The sequence below is a fragment of the Schistocerca gregaria genome, chromosome 5 (genome assembly GCF_023897955.1).
Source record: "Schistocerca gregaria isolate iqSchGreg1 chromosome 5, iqSchGreg1.2, whole genome shotgun sequence".
Classification (NCBI taxonomy): Eukaryota; Metazoa; Arthropoda; class Insecta; order Orthoptera; family Acrididae; genus Schistocerca; species Schistocerca gregaria.
Genome location: NC_064924.1, coordinates 568,755,730 through 568,777,481, shown reverse-complemented (window position 1 = coordinate 568,777,481; position 21,752 = coordinate 568,755,730). Strand labels below are relative to the sequence as shown.

At 39.8% G+C, this 21,752-nt stretch overlaps 1 protein-coding gene across 5 annotated transcripts in view; it reads right to left on the bottom strand.

The window, feature by feature from the left end:
• The window catches only part of LOC126272648 (pyruvate dehydrogenase phosphatase regulatory subunit, mitochondrial-like), a 181,014-nt gene that overhangs the window by 118,633 nt on the left and 40,629 nt on the right, over nt 1–21,752 (bottom strand). For all 5 annotated transcript variants that reach the window (XR_007549249.1, XM_049975641.1, XM_049975644.1 and 2 more), the window contains exon 4: nt 14,468–14,571. Coding sequence is in view for 4 of the 5 variants with exons in the window: in XM_049975641.1 (XP_049831598.1) it covers nt 14,468–14,571 (104 nt within the window). In the remaining variant the exon portion in view is untranslated. The remainder of the gene's footprint in view (nt 1–14,467; nt 14,572–21,752) is intronic.

Genomic DNA, 21,752 nt, shown 5'->3' with positions numbered 1-21,752 from the left:
GTATGGGAAGTTCTTGCAGAATGTAAATAACTTTGGAGAAAGTATTAAAAGTGTTGAGTCACTGCTCTGTACTCTAGTTTGAAAAAGAATTTGTTCAAAAGCTAGTGAAGTTTTCGGTCTTGTTCCTATGCCTGTCGAAGACTCAATGTCTCTCCTGTTCAGTGAGTTAGTTTAGTACACATTTCATTATTTTAATTCAGTCTGAAAAATACCAATCTCTTCCTCAGACCCAGCAGTTCTCTTTTTAGACATAATCTGCAGGCATGGGAGAGCTAATACAGATTCCCTTGCTAGTCCCCCAGTACAGTTGCTTGAGAGAAATGTCTAACACATTTTCTAAATGATGTTCCACAATGAACTCATCTATGAGAACACTGAGACTTCTTATAAAATAAATCTGACAACTAAAAATCACAGTAATATGACACTCTAAAGTCCTAGATGAAATGTAAATGACACAGGGAGTTAATGTAACTAGTCCCAACATACTTGAGTTACTGAACAATCAGTGGGCACATAAACAAGACTGAAAACATGTTCCTTGGCTCATATTGCTGGAATCTACACTACCTGCATTTTGAAAGTAAGGCTCTCTGTCTGGTACTAAGACCTTTCCTGCAATATTTCCTAGCAGAGCAGGTTGAGCATTTCACTGAAACTGACACTGACAAAAGAAACTCTTGATGAATCTTGTTTGGACCTTCTTAGTTTCTTTATTCATCAGAATTGGTAAGGATCACAATTTGGTGAGCACTCCTCAACAACCAGCCTAGAATGCTTTCGTTAAGTGAGCTCATTCATGGACAAATTACATTTCCTAAGGATCCTTCTGACAAATCTTAGGTTGACACCTGCCTTCCCCCCAAATAGGCTGATGTGGTCATTCTGTCTTGACTTGCTCCAGACTAGATACGCAATGGTTATGATTGATTACAGTGGATGACTGCCCATTTACACAGTCAAATCTCACCACATCTTACTTGCACACATTCATTTGTTAATTTGCATTTAAGGTCCACTGCCAGTCTTTTAACCTAATGCTGTCTCTAATGACCTTGTAGCACCTGCTATGTGGGTCACGACTTCAGTCATTATTTGCACAAACCAGTGATGTTATGCATATTCATTGGTGTAGTGATGTGTAAGCAGCAACAGAGGAATTGCAGCTATCAAGCAGTTTCTGCACCAGTTGCCAGATATGCTGTGCTTTGTATGTGTTGTTAATTCCTTAATGTCTGAATTTTGATATACTTTTGTATGTTCCATGTTTAGGTACTCTGTTCTTACTGTCACTCCTGGTAACAATAGTAACAGGTATCCTGCTTTTCACAAAATATTCTTACACTCAGGAAAGTTGTTGCTATTGGTTAAGCATTCCTGATCTTCCACTTGTCTCCAGTAACATTCTGTGTTACGAACTAGTAAACAGACCCAGTTATTCTTCAATGAAGAATTTTAATCTAGTTCAGTTTCTAGTCCCAGACTGAATACATTATTTCAAAGGTCGGTCAGACTAAATTATGCTGATCACAACAGGTGATGGCCCCGACGTGATCTGAGCTGAAGAACCTGAATTGAAGAGAACTAAACCACTCCTGAATTTACTACATGGCAAGATGACTGATGAACCAACAGCGTCCAGACTAGTGGTCTGTTTGCCTCCCTTCTGGCCTTACAACCCAGTGCTGTGGTTTGCAAAAGTAGAAGTGAGCGTTTGCTATGTGCGCATCATGGCTGACTCGACAGAATTTCCTCTCTTCATGAGCCAGCTTGACCACCGTTTGCCACAGAAGTTCCTGATGTCATTACTGTACCATCACAGGAAAACTCATACAAGAAGCTTAAATCAGAATTAATCCAGAGAGTTTCAACATCACAAAGGGTCAAATACAGCACGTACTGTCATAAGAGAAGATAATATATTACAAGACATCACAATACTCACATCACTTACTGAGCAAGTTAAACACAGTAACCATACTCGACAACCTGCTTCACATCCTGTGGATCATTTGACAACTGTCACAGATCAAAACCATTGTGGCGTCATAAATGAAGACGTCACTGGACGACATGGCAGAACTTGCCGATCGCACAAAAGAGGCCATTGTACATTCTCAAGTTAGGTGACAGTGTCAGGTGTTGGCACAGTAGGGGCCACCACAGTTGTGGACCAAGATTATGCCTCCTTGGCATCAAAGGCAGAATTGTTATGTATGCAGATTAGTACACTTCTGTCCTAAAACAGTACTGGAAATGGTAGTGGGTATTACAACAGGAGAGCCCAGAGTTGTTTCACATCCAATGCTGCGTCATCTAACACATAACCTACCTGCTGGTAAGTTTGGTGAGCAGGTACAAAAATGTACAACAGCCTGCTTGTTCCCAAAAGCCAGTGGTAGTCAGTTGTAGGTGCAACCGGCTGTCCTGTGAAGTCATGACATCTGCTCATCAGTGACAATAGATAAGGCCAAAAGTATTTAATAGACACCAGGTTGGATCTGAGCTTATTAGCTTGCACTTCAATGCACTGCAACAGACTGCTGACAGCACTCTGCTTCTCTGCCACTAATGAATCATAATCTCCACATACGGAACACAGCAGATTGAACTAAATTTGGGACTTCACCATCGAGGAGGCCATTATAGAAACTGGTCTCTTGGAACATTACCACCTCGTAGCAGATGTGGCCAGTGCTCAACTGGTCGACAGTATTATGGGACTGACAGCTGCAGGACTTCATTGCAATGCAACTGTGGCAGTGGCAGTCTGATACAGGTGTGTGATGATAAGTATGCCTCCTTACTAAGGTACAGGGTGTCCATAAAAGGACTCCCTTATTTCAAAATTAAATATCTCGAGAGAGAAAAAAAAAAAAAAAAAAAAAAAAAAAAAAAAAAAAAAAAAAAAAAAAAGATCGATAGAGGAATGCAGTAAATTGTATGTTTATTGTGAAAGCTGTAAGAAGTTTATCCAGCAGTTTGAAATAATATTTACAAAAGATGCTAACAGATGGTGCTGTAATCGCCATACGTAGTGCCTAGTATAAATAGTGATCCAAAGCCCAGAGCGATCAGTTCCACTATTGAAACGTGAAAGGAGGTTAGCGTACTGAAGGAAGAGATTAAAACCATGTACTTGATTGAACAATACATTTTTCTGGTGCTAGAGTACCACAGGTTAGAAGAGAGTCCTACGGCAACAAGGCGAAGTTTTCAAGCACGATTTAATGTTCCAAAAGGACCCGATGCAAAAACCATTCATAAGCTCTTCACAAAATTTCAACGAACAGGCAGCATAACTGATGATCTAGTGGGGCATGTTGACTGCAAGCAAACCACAGTTACGCCTGAAAATATCGTCACAGTTTCTGGAATTATTCAGCGAAATCCAATGTCATCCGTCCGTAGAATTGCATCTGAGACTGGTCTGAAGTGTTCCAGCATGCAGAAAATACTGAGAAAGAGCCTACACATGTTTCCATTCAAAATTCAAATGCACCAGGCCATACCCATATGAGCTGTGCAACAAAAGGTTGCCTTTGCTAATCAGATGCTCACAATGATTGATAATGAAGGATTTGATGTTGGCTGCATCTGGTTTACAGATGAAGCACACTTCCACCTGAATGGACATGTGAATAAGCAGAACTGGAGATTTTGGGTTCTGAAAAGCCATATTGGTGTGAAGAGAAACCCCTGTATTCTCCTAAAGTTACTGTGTGGGCTGCAGTATGCCGCAGAAGCATTATTGGCCCTTTTTTCATTCGAGAAACGGTCACTGGTGCACGTTATGTTTGCAATTTTGGAACAATTTGTCGCCACACAGCAAGCATTAGAGGATCGACTGAATGGTTTATGCAAGATGGAGCCCGACCACATCAGACCAAACAAGTGTTTCGCTTTCTTGAGGAATACTTCGGGAATCGAGTCATTGCTTTGGAATATCCCAAATTTACTGGTGCAGGCATGGATTGGCCTCCATATTCGCCAGATTTGACTCCCTGTGACTTTTTTTGTGGGCACAGAGAAAGACATGGCCTACCCAAAGCATCCCACCACGCTGGACGAGCTTGAATCGGCAATCTCTGTAGCATGTGATTCCATTTCGGTTGAGACACTACGAAATGTGATGGCAAATTTCATTCTTTGTTTGCGCCACCTCTGTAGTGCCAATGGTGAACATTTTGAAAACATTGTGATGTAATTGTTTGCAAAGATTGTTTTCATATGATTATTTCACTTATGTATGCTGATATGAGGTGTACAGCGTACAGCACCATCTGTTAGCAGCTTTTGTAACTACTATTTCAAACTGCTGTATAAACTTCTTACAGCTATCACAATAAACATACCGTTTACTGCATTCCTCTATCGATCTTTGTTTTCGAGATATTTAATTTTGAAATCAGGGAGCCCTTTTCTGGACACCCTGTAATTCCCTGTGTTGAGCAGACCTCCAGGCACACCTATGCAGTGCCTCATAAAACAATGCACCACGCAGAAACCACACATGGCCTGCCAGTATCTTGCAAACCTAGGAGTTTGGCACCTGATTGCCTGGTCTTTGACGAGGCAAAATTTGACACAGTGCTTAGAGAAGGAATAATCCATCTGTCAAGTAGCCCAAGGTCACCTGCTCTACATGTCGTTCTGAAGAAAGGGTGAGCTTGGCACTCATGTGGTGACTATAGCACACTTAACACTGTAACTGTTCTATCCCCTGCCTTTGTTGCATGCCTACAATTACATGTTACATGGAGCTTCAATATTTAGCATTCTAGACTGCACCAAGGCAGATTCCTGCAGTGAAGGAAGAAGTCCCAAAGACTCTGTTTGGACTTTATGAGAGCAAATTCATTACTGTTGGTTTATGGAATGTGGCTCAAATATGGCAGAGATTTATAGATTCCACCCTTCAAGGCTTGCCATTTTGCTTTGCCTTTCTCCATGACATTCTCATGTATTCGGCTAATAAGGAGCAATACCACCAGTACATTAAAAAGATATTTAAACAATTGCAGCAGTCTGATGTCATGTTGAAAGCGACCATGTGCATGTTTGGACAACCCAAAATCACACTTCTACACCTCTGGATATCATCTGTAGGCTCCCTATCATTAAAAGAGAATGTCAAAGCAATTTTGCAGATACCAAGACTGACCACAATTAAAGAATTACACAGGTTCCTAGGGATGGTAAGCTTTTCCACTGCCACCTACCACATGCAGCAGAACAACATACCGACCCAAAGGTCAGAGGCAGTACCCCAGTGCAGTGGTCGTAGAAGATGTGCTCTGCTTCTGAGGCCACAAAGCACGGTATGGCGAACATAGCACTCTTTGCGCACCACAAGCTTGAGGTACCATCGGCATTGGTAGTAGACCCAAGCTAAACAGCTATCCTCATGGGACTGCAGCAGTTGTCAGACAGTTTGTGGCAACCACTTGCATATTTCTCATGGAAACTGACACCATTGCAGTAGAAGTGGAGTGCATATGCTGCACACTTCCAGCTGCATACAAGGCAGTTAAATGCTTCTGGCCACATAATGAAGTGAGAGAATTTACAATCTACACAGACCACAAGCCGCTGGTCTTCACTTTAAGGTAGAACAGCTACACTTTAAGGTAGAACAGCAACAACTGTTCTCCTATACAGTACAACTCTCCGTCCAAACAGGCCTTGGAAGGCCCAACGGTACTGACCGGCCGCTGTGTCATCCTCTGCGTAAAAGAGTCACTGGATGTGGGTGTGGAGGAGCATGTGGTCAACACACCGCTCTCCCAGCCGTACGTCAGTTTCTGAGACTGGAGCTGCTACTTCTCAATAAAGTAACTCCTCAGTTTGCCTCTTAAGGGCCGAGAGCACCCCGCTTGCCAACAGCCTCAGCAGACTGGATGGTCACCCATCCAAGTGCTAGCACAACCTGACAGTGCTTAACTTCGGTGATCTCATGGGAACCAGTGTTACCGCTGTGGCAAGGCCATTGGCTAGGCAATACAACCGTCTGGAGTTACATGTCAATTTACTGCCAACATTAAACACATTTCTGGCATTGACAGTGTAGTGACCCATTGTCTCCTGCACCAACATTGTGACAAGAACTACAGATTTTTCATAAGTGGTCAAGGCTCAGTGAGACGACAAAGAACTCTAGACCTTCATCAGCGATGCCACGTCAGGTTTAAGTTGTAACTTGTCAATGTTCCTGGCAATGATGTGCAAATATACTGTGATGTTTTGCAAGGAAGATCATGCCTGTTTCTACCAACCACATTTCGACACAAAGTTTTCAACAATTTTCACAATCGGTGCCACCATAAAGCCCATCCAACTTTCCATCTAGTGTTACAACATTTAGTACGGCCTGAGATGGAGAAAGACTGCCAGGAGTGGACACAAACATGTCCCAAATGTCACCACTATAAGGTGTCCAGCCACGTGCATGCACCTGTCGGTGATTTTCCAGACACAACTTTACATTTTGCACCTGTGCACCTTGATCTTGTAGGTCTACTTCCTCCAACAGGTGATCAGCAGTGTTTGCTCACTACAACAGGTCACACTACATGCTGGCTGCAGGCAGGGCTGGTGGACAATAACCTTCACATTTGCATCGGCATGGATAGCAAGATTCAGCTGCCCGCTACACATAACTACAGACTGTGGCCAGCAGTTTGAATCTGCTCTGTTTGCAAATCTGGTGAAGTTTTGTGGGTACATACACCACAAGACCATCAGCTATTACCCACCCCCTTTCCCTGCCCCAAGTAATGATATGATAGAATGTTGGTATCATACCCTGAAGGTGGCATTCATGTGGCATGGAACTTCCTGGACATGTATGTTCTATTCCAATAGTTTTCCTTCTACTATAAACTACTTACAAACTTGACATTGACTCTTCAGCCATGGAATTAGCCTACAGTAAAACATTACACCTTCCTGGAGAATTTGTCCCTGAAGGTGGTGCTCATGTGTAATAGAACTTCCTGGACATCTACCCTTTTGATAGTTCTCCTCGGATTATCAACTACTTACAACCCTCACATCGATTCCTCAGCTGCAGAATTAGTCTATGCTGGAATATTACATATTCCTGGAGAATTTGTCCATGCAGGTTCTCTACAGACAACACCATGAGACCAGCCAGATTTCCTAAATAAGAAACGAGACCAATTTGCTTACATCTGACATCCCAAGGCCTCCCGATAGGCATGGTACAATGAGCAGTTGCATGCATCATAATTTAGACAGCTACTTGCATGTAATGCTCCATACTGATAGTGTCAAGCAACCTTTGCAACACCCATACACCAGACCACATCATGTCTTAAGAAGACATACCAAGAAGCCAGTCATTGCCACAAAAGACAGGTTGACAACTGTGTCAATCAACAATGTGACACCTATGTACATTTTTCATGAAACACCACCAACTACAGCAGACAAGACTGCAGCTTCCTCTTGTACCAGACACAACCGCCAACAGAGTTGCAACAACTGGCAGACGGAGAAAAGTGGCAAGTTGCACAAGCCTTTTGTGTGTTTCATGTTTAATTGTTCTATGCTTATTGTCACCCCTGGTTACAGTAGTAACAAGTACAGTGCTTTTCATGAAATATCCTTATCTCAGGAACATTATTGCTATTGGTTACACATTTCCGATCATCTAGTCATTTCCTGTAACATTCTGTAAAAAGATCCAGTTATTTATCAACAAAAAATTTTAATCCACCTCACTTTCTATCCCCAGACTGAATACATTATTTCAAAAGTCAGTCAGACCAAATTATGCTGATTTTGACAACCTCATCATTAAGCGGATGTTAAACCCTAACCTTTCTGCTTTACTTTTTTTAACATAGTGCTGATTATCTGTGAGTCCCTCCGCCTCCCATAACAAGTTTCTAATGGTGTCAAAACAACTTGATCTACAAACACTCCAAGAAAGCTACTATTGTTATTTATGTTTTCCATGAAAATTCAGAAACATAATACTGGAACAGAAAATGACTTCCACTATGCCTCACTCAGCCTTCAGGTGATATGCAAAAGAGAGATGTATTCAACCATAAAAGTCTTTGACCACTTACCCAGAGGTGTAAAGATTCTAATAGATAACACAATTAACTGGAAACACAAACTGAAATCATACCTCCTTGTACCATAATGAAAAATTTACTCATTCTACATAACAGTGAGAGATCACAATTATGATCAAAGGAATGCACTAATAACTAAATAACTAACATCCCACCACACTTGTATGGAAGTCCTACTAATTTTGCTCCTGATGACATCTCCTCATTATGAAAAACAGTCTGATTTCTATTTGACAGGAGATCTTCAACTCATCTACATGCCTGTTCTGATATTCCATGTGCATACATTTTGTTTGATAACAGTTTGTAAACACATAATAAGCTATCCTTAAGTCAATAAATATGACATCATCATACTGTAATAAAACTGGCTAATGTGAGACAAATGTACTAATCGATCTTGGATCATGTGAAATGACCGATTCCAAATTGAAATCCCAAAATCCAGAAACCCACTACCACATTGCTGCATGAAAAAGTATAAACATCAACATATATACACAACTGATGTAATTATGATGATGATTATGGACTTTCTAAAAAGATAAACTGTTATTTGTATTTTATTTATGAAATGTATGTTCTAGAGATGATTTTGCACAAATAAATCGATATATGATAGTATTCCCCCTTTTGAAACATGGAACTTGCCGTTGGTGAGGAGGCTTGCGTGCCTCAGCGATACAGATAGCCATACCATAGGTGCAGCCACAACGGAGGGGTATCTGTTGAGAGGCCAGACAAACATGTGGTTCCTGAAGAGGGGCAGCAGCCTTTTCAGAAGTTGCAGGGGCAACAGTCTGGATGATTGACTGATCTGACCTTGTAACACTAACCAAAACAGCCTTGCTGTTTTGGCATTGCGAACGGCTGAAAGCAAGGGGAAACTACAGCCGTAATTTTTCCCAAGGGCATGCAGCTTTACTGTATGAGTAAATGATGATGATGATGTCCTCTTGTGTAAAACATTCTGGAGGTAAAATAGTTCCCCATTCGGATCTTCGGGCGGCGCCTACTCAAGAGGACATCGTTATCAGGGGCAAGAAAACTGGCGTTCTATGGATCGGAGCGTGGAATGTTAGATCCCTTAATCGGGCAGGTAGGTTAACAAATTTAAAAACGGAAATGGATAGGTTAAAGTTAGATATAGTAGGAATTAGTGAAGTTTGGTGGCAGGTGGCAAGACTTCTGGTAAGGCGAATACGGGGTTATAAATACAAAATCAAATAGGTGTAATGCAGGAATAGGTTTAATAATGAATAAAAGAATAGGAGTGCAGGTAAGCTACTACAAACAGCATATTGAACACTTTATTGTGGCCAAGATAGACATGAAGCCCACACCTACAACAGTAGTACAAGTTTATATGCCAACTAGCTCTGCAGATGATGCAGAAATTGATGAAATGTATGATGAGATAAAAGAAATTATTCAGATAGGAAGGGAGATGAAAATTTAATAGCCATGGGTAACTGGAATTCGGTAGTAGGAAAAGGGAGAGAAGGAAACGTAGTAGGCGAATATGGACTGGGGCAAAGAAATGAAAGAAGAAGCCGCCTGGTAGAATTTTGCACAGAGCACAACTTAATCATAGCTAACACTTGGTTCAAGAATCATAAAAGAAGGCTGCATACATGGAAGAAGCCTGGAGATACTGACAGGTTTCAGATAGATTATATAATGGTAAGACAGAGATTTAGGAACCAGGTTTTAAATTGTAAGACATTTCCAGGGGCAGATGTGGACTCTGACCACAATCTATTGGTTGTGAACTGTAGATTAAAAATGAAGAAACTGCAAAAAGGTGGGAATTTAAGGAGATGGGACCTGGATAAACTGACTAAACCAGAGGTTGTACAGAGTTTCAGGGAGAGCATAAAGGAACAATTGACAGGAATGTGGGAAAGAAATGCAGTAAAAGGAGAATGGATAGATTTGAGGGATGAAATAGTGAAGGCAGCAGAGGATCCAGTAGGTAAAAAGTTGAGAATAGTAGAAATCCTTGGGTAACAGAAGAAATACTGAATTTAATTGATGAAAGGAGAAAATATAAAAATGCAGTAAATGAAGCAGGCAAAAAGGAATACAAATGTCTCAAAAATGAGATCGACAGAATGGTTAAGCAGGGATGGCTAGAGGACAAATGTAAGGATGTAGAGGCTTATCTCACTAGGGGTAAGATAGATCCTGCCTACAGGAAAACTAAAGAGACGTTTGGAGAAAAGAGAACCACTTGTATGAATATCAAGAGCTCAAATGGAAACTCAGTTCTAAGCAAAGAAGTGAAAGCAGAAAGGAGGAAGAGTCCGTACAAGTGTGATGTACTTGAGGACAATATTATGGAAATGGAAGAGGATGCAGATGAATATGAAATGGGAGATATGTTGCTGCGTGAAGAGTTTGACAGAGAACTGAAAGACCTAAGTCGAAACAAGGCCCCAGGAGAAGACAACATTCCATTAGAACTACTGACAGCCTTGGGAGAGCCAGTTCCTGACAAAACTCTACCATCTGGTGAGCAAGATGTCTGGGACAGGCGAAATACCCTCAGACTTCAAGAAGAATATAATAATCCCAATCCCAAAGAAAATTACCAATCTATCAGTTTAATAAGTCACGGCTGCAAAATAGTAACGCAAATTCTTTACAGACAAATGGAAAAACTAGTAGAAGCCGACCTCGGGGAAGATCAGTTTGGATTCCGTACAAATATTGGAAAACGTGAGGCAATACTGACCCTACGACTTATCTTAGAAGAAAGGCAAACCTACATTTCTAGCATTTGTAGACTTAGAAAAAGCTTTTGACAATGTTGATTGGAATACTCTCTTTCAAATTCTGAAGGTGGCAGGGGTAAAATACAGGGAGCGAAAGGCTATTTACAATTTGTACTGAAACCAGATGGCAGTTATGAGTCGAGGGGTATGAAAGGGAACCAGTGGTTGGGAAGGGAGTGAGGCAGGGTTGTAGCCTGTCCCTGATGTTATTCAATCTGTATATTGAGCAAACAATAAAGGAAACAAAAGAAAAGTTCGGAGTAGGTATTAAAATCCATGGAGAAGAAATAAAACCTTTGAGGTTCGCCGATGACATTGTGATTCTGTGAGAGACAGCAAAGGACTTGGAAGAGCAGTTGAACGGAATGGACAGTGTCTTGAAAGGAGTATATAAGATGAACATAAACAAAAGCAAAACGAGGATAATGGAATGTAGTCAAATTAAGTATGCTGAGGGAATTAGATTAGCAAATGAGACACTTAAAGTAGTAAAGGAGTTTTGCTATTTGGGGAGCAAAATAACTGATGATGGTCGAAGAAGAAAAGATATAAAATGTAGACTGGCAATGGCAAGGAAAGCGTTTCTGAAGAAGAAAAATTTGTTAACATCGAGTATAGATTTAATGGTCAGGAAGTCGTTTCTGAAAGTATTTGTATGGAGTGTAGCCATGTATGGAAGTGAAACATGGACGAAACATAGTTTAAACAAGAAGACAATGTGGTGCTACAGAAGAATGCTGAAGATTAGATGGGTAGATCACATAACTAATGAGGAGGTATTGAATAGGATTGGGGAGAAGAGGAGTTTGTGGCACAACTTGACTAGAAGAAGGGATCGGTTGGTAGGACATATTCTGAGGCATCAAGGGATCACCAATTTAGTACTGGAGGGCAGTGTGCTGGGTAAAAATCGTAGAGGGAGACCAAGAGATGAATACACTAAGCAGATTCAGAAGGATGTAGGTTGCAGTAGGTACTGGGAGATGAAGAAGTTTCCACAGGATAGAGTAGCATGGAGAGCTGCATCAAACCAGTCTCAGGGCTGAAGACCACAACAACAGCATGATAGTATTTTCATGTTGTTAGCGGTATATCTTGGTCTTTGAGTAGTTAGTAGTATTAGTTTGAACTACGAGGATGGGGTACAAGTTATGTTGATTTGTATTGTGGTGTTAAATGACTGAACATGAAATGACTGGAAACATACATGCTCTATTCCAGAAAGTCCACCAGTGTTCATATTATTTAATAGGATGTACCCAAACATCTATAGGCCAGAATAAAAACTTATATTTTAGAATGAACTATAAGCCTACAACTTACAACAAAGAAGAAGAATACAAAATCAGTATTATGAAAAATGTTTATTCAAATTCTACCGCTGCTATCTCTCTTTGTGGTGTGTCACTATCTCAGTGTGACAAGTGCCTTGAAATAAAAATGGGACCAGCCCCCCCCCCCCCCCCTCCCCAAATTAGTAAATTACTTCAAAATTAATAAATCAACTTTGGGCAACATCATATGCATATGAGCGAACAACATATTTTTGAATTTGTACAGTAACAAATGCTAAATTTTCACAGCGAAGTTCATGAGACACTTCCCACAAAAAGGTGTTCATAAAAAGAAATGAAAAATCACTAAACTTGTATTTGAGAAATTGATGTCATGAGAGATGCTTTCTTTCTGCATCTCCCTTTTCCTTGTACTTCATGTATTTTTCTAGAGAATTCTATACTAGGTAGTACATCCTCTGTCATTCTTATGTGTGACCAGTCCTGTTCAACCTTTTCTTCTTTAGCTTTGTGACGAAGTAACAAGTGTTTGTACAACTCTCATATTTCTTAATTTTTTAAGTTGTTCATTCTCTGGTCTTTTCAATATTTGCAGTTACAAAATCTAAATTGCCTTGTCTTAATTTTGTTGAGAGCAATGGCCTTGCCACAGTGGGTACACCGGTTCCCGTGAGATCACCGAAGTTAAGCACTATCGGGCGTGGTCAGCACTTGGATGGGTGACCATCCAGGCCGCCATGCACTGTTGCCATTTTTTGGGGTGCACTCAGCCTCGTGACACCAACTGAGGAGCTACTCGACTAAATAGTAGTGGCTTCGGTCAAGAATACCATCTTACGACAGGGAGAGCGGTGTGCTGACCCCACGCCCCTCCTATCCGCATCCTCCACCGAGGATGACACGGTGGTCAGATGGTCCCGGTAGGCCACTCGGGGCCTGAAGACAGAGTGCTTTAATTTTGTTGAGGTTTGGAAAGTGTGAATGAACTTTTTCTGTAAAAAATAGCTCAGTAAATGTAAATTAAGTCACCGATGAAAAAGAAAACAAAAGTGAAATTTTAAACACATTTCCCATATCATTTATCATTATTTGAGCATGTGTTCAAAATTACATTGCTACAGAGTTTATTTCCTCAAGGAAATAATGGTTATGCTCCTCAAAAACTGGAAATAATTGTTGCAGCCCAAAATATTCTTGCAACTAGCTTTTCACTAATTTTTCAAGGATGCTGCCTTCCAAACAGTTGTCACTGAATGGCTGCCGTTTTGTATACATTGTCCCAAATAGTGTGTTTAAAACAGCTGGTTATTTATCAAATTTTGCTTGATTCATTATCCTCTTTCCTGGTAAAATTTTATTATTACTCTCCCCCCACCGCCCCCCTCCCACCCCCCAATTCTATTTCTTCACACTGTCTAATAAAGAAATATATCTAAAATAATACATTTTCAGACAAGTTGATAATTCTTTTATGGGCACAGTATTTTTCACCAATGGTGTAATCACCTTCTTCTTCTTCTGCTGCTGCTGCAGTGAGCAGTTGTCCAATGTTTTCTCACTGCTGAGCTCCAACCAGGCAGCATACACTTGTAAGATCACTGTTAATAGACTACATCTGTCAATGAAATGTTTGATAACTGCCAAACTGAATGTGAGTTCTTTAATGATTTAAACACAATACAGATTTACTAACAAATTTACAATGAAAATAAATATCTAATAATAATTATATCTTTCATTAGAAACACCAGGTACAAAAATGCTGCTTCAATAAATTATTTTCAATAACGAGCAGAAAATTTAATCTCTCTCTCTTTTATGTACTTAAAACTACATAAGTATTATTGTTGCACAATGACCATGGCCTCTAAATAAATATGAAAGGGCCATTAATAACATCTGAGACAGAAGAGCAGCATCTTCATGTTACAAAAAGGTACTATGAACAAGAACTGGAGAGGAAAGGAGGAGAAAAAATCACCGCAAACCCTGCACTTGGAGAAATATAATGTATAGGGGATGATTCAGAAAAGACAGTTGTTGCAAACACCTTCAGATGTCAACCTTTTCCTTTGGCCCTCTCCTTCCTTCCTTTTGATCAATGAAATATTTAAAGTCTTCAGAAGATACACATTCAACCATGATTCATACTTCTTGTGTCATCCCCATTCCAAAGGCTCCCACTTTTGAAATCTGGCAAGAAGATACTCCTCTTCTGTCTGTTAATACATTTCAGAAATTTCTTTCAGTTTGCTGTATTCAGATTTGTCAAGCAAAATTGTCTTACTTCGCAATGTAAACCAGTTGCCTGATGGTATGCCATTCGACGACGTAATGATATCATCCTGTCCTTGGTCTGAGCCAAATTCAAGCTACCGCACTGTTTTAAACCTACAAAGAATGAAATTCAGATATAAGACCACATAGTTACAAATACAAAGAAAAAGTAAGAACATAAGAAATAATGTTACAAAGAGATAAGAGAACAGACAGGAAGACAAATACTTTAAAGAATCTTGTCAATAATTTATTGGAAATTATTTTCTTCCAACATATGAAGGCTGTAGAGCCTTCAGTGTATAAAACAATCGTGACTGTCTACAAGTAAATCTGGCTTCTTCCAGACTTTGTACCTTTAATTAGACAAGTAAATACAGTATTTTCAGAAATGTAAGATTTGTCTTATCAGCACCCCACATCATTTCTGTAATTTACTAGTATAAAATCTTTGCTAGAACACAAACAATGGAACAATGGAACATGTGGCCATGTGTATTCGACATAGAGGTATTCACTGGTTAGTAGATATGTACATAAGCAAGATGATAAAATATTACAGAATGCACACAGCCACATCACTTGGCCGAACATTCTGCATGAACTGTGAGCCAAATGGACATGTTTCCTCTGGTGAAGTAGGTGAGCTGAAACTGGAAGGTATGAGGTAGGGAGGGAGGGGTGGAGAGAGAGACAGAGGTGAGCTGAAACTGGAAGGTATGGAAGAGGGGGAGGGGGAGAGAGGGATGGAGAAAGAGAGAGAGAGAGAGAGAGAGAGAGAGAGAGAGAGAGTATGTGTGTAGGGGGGTTTGGGGGGGGGGGGGGGGGGGCTAGGACAAAGATAATTTAGTTTGGACAGACAGGGGAAACATTCTTGTAATGTTCAAACACAGTAGTAATGGTATGCTGCTTGACTATGTCACAATGATTAAATATGTACATATAACATAGAGGAACATAATGAACCAGAGGAACAGCAAAAGGTCACTTGTAATGGAGGAAAATTGCTTTTTGGGAATGTTCTGGGCATATGTAATAACCCTCTACAGCTAACTGCATGCAACCAATCCTTGAATACTGCTCGACTGTTTGGGAACTGCACCAGGTAAGATTAAAGCAAGACACCAAAGTAATTCAGAGGTGTCCTGCTATACTCTTACCAGCAGGTCTGATCAGTGTTAGCATGTTATAGAAATGCTCCCTCTGCTTACATGTGAGCCTTTGAAAGAAAGAAGATGATTTTTTTTTTTTCACAAACTGCCGTTGAGGAACTGAAGAAAGGTACCATATGTGACAAATTGCATATAGATTCTACTGCCTCCAACATTTATTTTCTGTAAAGAAAAAACTGTGGGAGATTAGGGTTCATACAGAGGCACACGAACAATCATTTTTCACTGGTTTCATTTTCGAGGGAAAGACTACCAATGGTACAAATGCTCTCCACCACATTGTACAGTTGTTTGCAGAGTACATATGTAGATGTAGGTGAGATGAGTAATGGGTCAGGAACCAGCAGAAACTGATGTTAGGACTATTGTGTGACAGATGTGTTGAAGAGGCAATATGGGGATATTGATGCTTGAAGAGTGAAGGGGAAGAGGGCAATCAAAACAATCTTTGTTAATACCCATTCATACGAGTGGACTAATATAACAGATGCCATGTTGGACGGTAGTCCAGTTCTGAACTGCTCTGCACATTCACCTATGCTAACTGCTGCCATCAGATGATAGTTAGTCTTACTCAACATCTTACCACAAATGGCAATGAGTAGAGAGAACTGTTCTCCTCCAGCCTATGATGTGAACACACTTCATGCACAGACACACCATTTTAATCTACAGTTCATAACCAAGAGATTGCGGTCAGAGTCCACATCTGCCCCTGGAAATGTCTTACAATTTAAAACCTGGTTCCTAAATCTCTATCTTACCATTATATAATCTATCTGATACCTTCTAGTATCTCCAGGATTCTTCCATGTATACAACCTTCTTTTATGATTCTTGAACCAAGTGTTAGCTATGATTAAGTTATGCTCTGTGCAAAATTCTACCAGGCGCCTTCCTCTTTCATTTCTTACCCCCATTTCATACTCACTTATATGTTTCCTTCTCTTCCTTTTGCTACTATCGAATTCCAGTCACCCAAGACTATTAAATTTTCATCTCCCTTCACTATCTGAATAATTTCTTTTATCTCATCATACATTTCATCAATTTCTTCATCATCTGCAGAGTTAGTTGGCATATAAACTTGTACTACTGGGGTAGGCATGGGTTTTGTGTCTATCTTGGCCACAATAATGCATTCACTATGCTGTTTGTAGTAGCATACCTGCACTCCTATTCTTTTTTATTCATTATTAAACCTACTCCTGCATTACCCCTATTTGATTTTGTATTTATAATCCTGTATTCACCTGACCAGAAGTCTTGTTCCTCCTGCCACCTAACTTCACTAATTCCCACTATATCTAACTTTAACCTATCCATTTCCCGTTTTCAATTTTGTAACCTACCTGCCTGATTAAGGGATCTGACATTCCACACTCCGATCCATAGAACGCCAGTTTTCTTTCTCCTGATAATGACGTCCCCGAGTAGTCCCTGCCCGGAGATCCAAATGGGGGACTATTTTACCTCTGGAATGTTTTACCCAAGAGGACATCATCATCATCATTTAACCATACATTAAAGCTGCATGTCCTCAGGAAAAATTATGGCTGCAGTTTTCCCTTGCTTACAGCCGTTCGCAGTACCAGCACAGAAAGGCCATTTTGGTTAGTGTTACAATGTCAGATCAATCAATCATCCACACTGTTGCCCCTGCAACTATTAAAAAGGCTGCTGCCTCTCTTCAGGAACCACCACATGTTTGTCTGGCCTCTCAACAGATACCCCTCGGTTGTGGTTGCACCTACAGTACAGCTATCTGTATCGCTGAGGCATACAAGCTTACCCACCAGCGGCATGATCCATGGTTCATGTCACATCATTCTGTAATAATGCTTCTAACCATCCATGAATTCTTCTGATTCTTGTAAGTGAATGGAAAAGTTTTTAGTACCATAAAGCACTGCAGATTCTTAGACTTCCCCACAATCAGCAAGGATAGCATGTGTGTTCCAGTAACATTTCTACATAGCATAGCAGTGATGGGAGATTTGCTTGTCTTATGACAAGATGCTGACATTTCTTCCTTGGAAAATAGGGATTTTGTTGGCATTTTCTTCCAATACAAATCAGTTTTATCAGCACAGTAAGTAATGGTTTTGTTATGGCCCTCTGTATCAACCATTTTATTAAAATAGTCTTTAAAATGTTCACTCCATAATTTTTCACCTTGCATGTCCAAGTCCCTAATTCCATGTCTAGATTCGATATGCATAAGCCAGCAAGTAGTTGCTTTAAAATCAGCATTACCTAAAGTTTCCTATCCATTTCAAGCACTTTTTTACAAATCAGAGGGCCACTTATTTGTTGTCTTTGGTTATGTAGCTGCACGAACTATGTGTAAACTGCAGTGTCTAAACCAGGGTTTTCTGCCATTTTCGACGTTTGTCTGTGTGAGGTTCCATTTCCACTGTCAGGTTGACTCATAAATTTTGTGATGACATCACTGTTCCTTTCAGTATCCGATACTGTGGCATGCTAGCTAAAACTGATCCACTAACAGCGTACATCAATTGGTTTATTATTTTAAGTTTATTGGAAACATTGACAACAATATGTTTATGTTTGTCTGTCATTGTGTATGGTACAACTACAGCATGATGTTACAAGTGAAGACTCACACATCACTGACTCAAGGTCAAGCAAGTGACTGCTCATTGTTGGAGAGGAAAAGAGCTACAGCCCCAAAGAATTAGCAGGTGCTAGCAGAAGTGCACTTTTGGTTAACTGGTGTTTCAGATGATCGGTATTCTTGTTTTGCAGATTCTGTTTTTTCCTGTAAATCTGTAAATATATCTGGTATGCTTATTTCTTTTCCTCAACTGCTTTTGTGATATCTTCATTCCATACTCTTTATCCCTTCTTACTTCTTGTTTTTTTCTTCATTTGTGGCCTCTTCAATATGTAGCTTCGCCATCCAGTTTCTGAGCTATCATTTGCATCTGTCAGACTAAGGCAAATATTCAGTCTTTTTGCTATAGATGTTTTATGCTTTCATCCTGTAACAGGTAGACCTTAAAACTTTCTTCCCTTCTTGTCTCAAATCTCTTTGTTATTTTCTGTCTAGTGTGCATAGCTAGTTTTTGCTACTACCAAGTACAGATCCAAGTAATTGTCAGTGTCTGTGAAAACACGAACTTTCTGAACTTTTTTACTGATGGCAATCAAATAATCTATTACTGACCTCTGTCCTCTCATTTCCAAATGTATTTATGTATCTCTCTTCCTAAAAAAGAATTAGTAATTTTCAGACCATTACTTGAGGCAAAATGTATAAAATAATGTCCGTTATCATTTACGAGTTGTTCGTCACAAGTTTGCCTCAGTTACAAGTACTGTGTTATTTCCTATTCTGGCATTAAAAGGTGGTCTGTTTTGTTGCATCTATCAAATTGCCTTTGCAGGGTTTCATAAAAAGCTTTGGTCTCTTCTTTTTTTCCATCCCTGGGAGTGTGCACTCGAATCACTGTTAGATGCCCTTGATCTATTCCGAAACTTGATGTTATGATTCTATCATTTATGTAAGCATAATCTTCAATTTTATATTTCCATTTACTATCTACTAATATAGCAAATCCACACCTAGCTCTTTTGTCATTTCATAAAGCACTGTAAATCATTAGGTACCCCTCTAAATCTACTGTTCCTCTTAGCTTTTTCTTTGTTTCTGTAATTTCTGCAATATTAATATTTCATTGCTTCAGTTCTTTTCATAGCTCTGTTTCTATTAAGTGTGAGCTTCTCATATTCCAAGTCTTAATGTTGAGCTTATCCACTATTCCTAATTGTTTACCTTTTCATTGCTTGGGTTGTCTTCTATTTAATCCATCGGGCAGGTTTCTTTGAAGATTATCAGTAACTTAAAGTTCCCAGTATGCCATGCTGCTCTGTAGCCAGGTTAGACATGTGGTGAGGCTCCCACCTTCTGACCTTATGACTTGGCAGTAATTTTTGATCACCATTTACTTCCTCTAGTCATTAGTAAGACATTCATCTAACTGCAAAGCAGCAAGCGCTTAATTTTTCTTTGGGGTTATTTCCCCCAGGAATACTGACTTCACCCCATCTGAAAGCTCTTCCTGCCCCATGTCTGGCCCCTCCTGAAGGCCATCAAAGGCATCATTGTAGACTAAGCTTTGTTTTCTGGCTTGGGCGACACTGCCAGGAGCTTAGGCTCCCACCAGCTTAGCTCTCACAGTACAATGTGATGTGGAAACTTTCTCTTCACTGTAAAGCAGCAGTCTACATCTAAATCCACACCTATATCTACATCTATACTCTGCAAACCACCCTAATGTGCATGGCAGAGGGTATGTCCCATTGTACCAGTCATTAGGTTTTCTCGCTGTTTCATTTACGTATGTAGAGTGGGAAGAATGATTGATTGAATGCAGTAATTATTCTAATCTTATCCTCACGATTCCCATGCGAGTGATACGTAGGGGGTTGTAGTATATTTTTAGAGTTTCATTTACGTATGGAGAGTGGGAAGAATGATTGTTTGAATGCTTCTGTACATGCAGTAATTATTCTAATCTTATCCTCACGATTCCCATGCGAGTGATACGTAGGGGGTTGTAGTATATTGTTAGAGTAATCATTTAAAGCCATTTGGTTCTTGCAACGTTGTTAATAGACTTTCTCGGAGTAGTTTACGTCTGTCTTCAAAAATCTGCTAGTTCATTTCCTTCAGTATTTCTGTGACTCTCTCCCGTGGACTGAACAAACATGTGAGCATTTGTGCTTACCTTCTCTGTATACATTCAATATCCCCTGTTAGTCCTGTCTGGTATGGATCCCACACTCTTGAGCAATATTCTAGGACTGGTCACACGAGTGATTTGTAAGCAATCTCTTATGTAAACTGACTGCACTTTCCAGTATTCTATCGATAAAACAAAGAACACCACCTGCTTTTCTCATAACTGAACCTATGTGATCACTCCATTTCATATCCCTACAAAGTGTTACACCTAGGTATTTGTATGAGTTGGCCGATTCCAACACTGACTCACTGATATTATAGTCATAGGATACTACATTTTTTAGTTTTGTGAAGTGCACAGTTTCACATTTCTAACATTCAGAGCAGCCAATCTCTGCACCATGTTGAAATTAATCAAGATCTGACTGAATATTTATGCAGCTTCTCTCAAATAGTACTTCACAATAGATAACTATCATCTGCAAAATGCCTGATTTTACTATTAATATTGTATGCAACATCATTAATATATAACAGGAACAGAAAGGGGCCCAACACAATTGCCTGTTGCACACCCTAAGTTACTTCTATATCCAACAATGACTTTCCATTGAAGAGAACATCCTGCATCCTCTCTACTAAGAAGTCTTCAACCCAGTCACAAATTTCACTTGGTACACCATATAGTTGCACTTTTGACAATAAATCTTTGTGTGGTACTGAGTCAAATTCTTTTCGGAAATCAAGAAATACAGTATTTACCTGATTGCCTTGATCCGAGGATTTCAGTTTGTCATGTGAGAAAACTGAGAGTTGGGTTTTCCATGACTGATGTTTTTGAAATCCACACTGGTTGGCATTGAGGAGTGCATTAGGTTTAACATATTTCATTACATATGAGCTCAGAATATGTTCTAAGATTCTACAACAAATCGATGACAAGGGTACTGGACGGTAATTTTGTGGATCACTTCTACTACCCTTCTTGTTTATGAGTGTGACCAGTGCCTTTTTCCAAGAACTGGGAATGGTTTTTATATTTGATGGATCTACAATACATTATAGTGAAACTCAGCTGAAATTCAGATCAGAATCTGACAGGGATTCGATTGAGGCCTGGAGTTGTGTTCAATTTTAATGATTTCAGGTGTTTCTCAACACCACTGACACTAATACTTACTTCATTCATTTTCCAGCAGTGTGAGGATTAAACTCGGGCAATTATCCTGGGTTTTACTTTGTAAAGGAACATTTTAAAATGGAGTTAAGCATTTCAGCTTTTGCTTTCCTACCCTCATTTCTGTTCCTGTCCCATTTGCTAGGGACTGGACACAAACTTTGGTACCACTAACAGCATTTACAAACAACCAGAATTTCTTTTGGTTCAGTGAAAGGTCACTTGACAATATTCT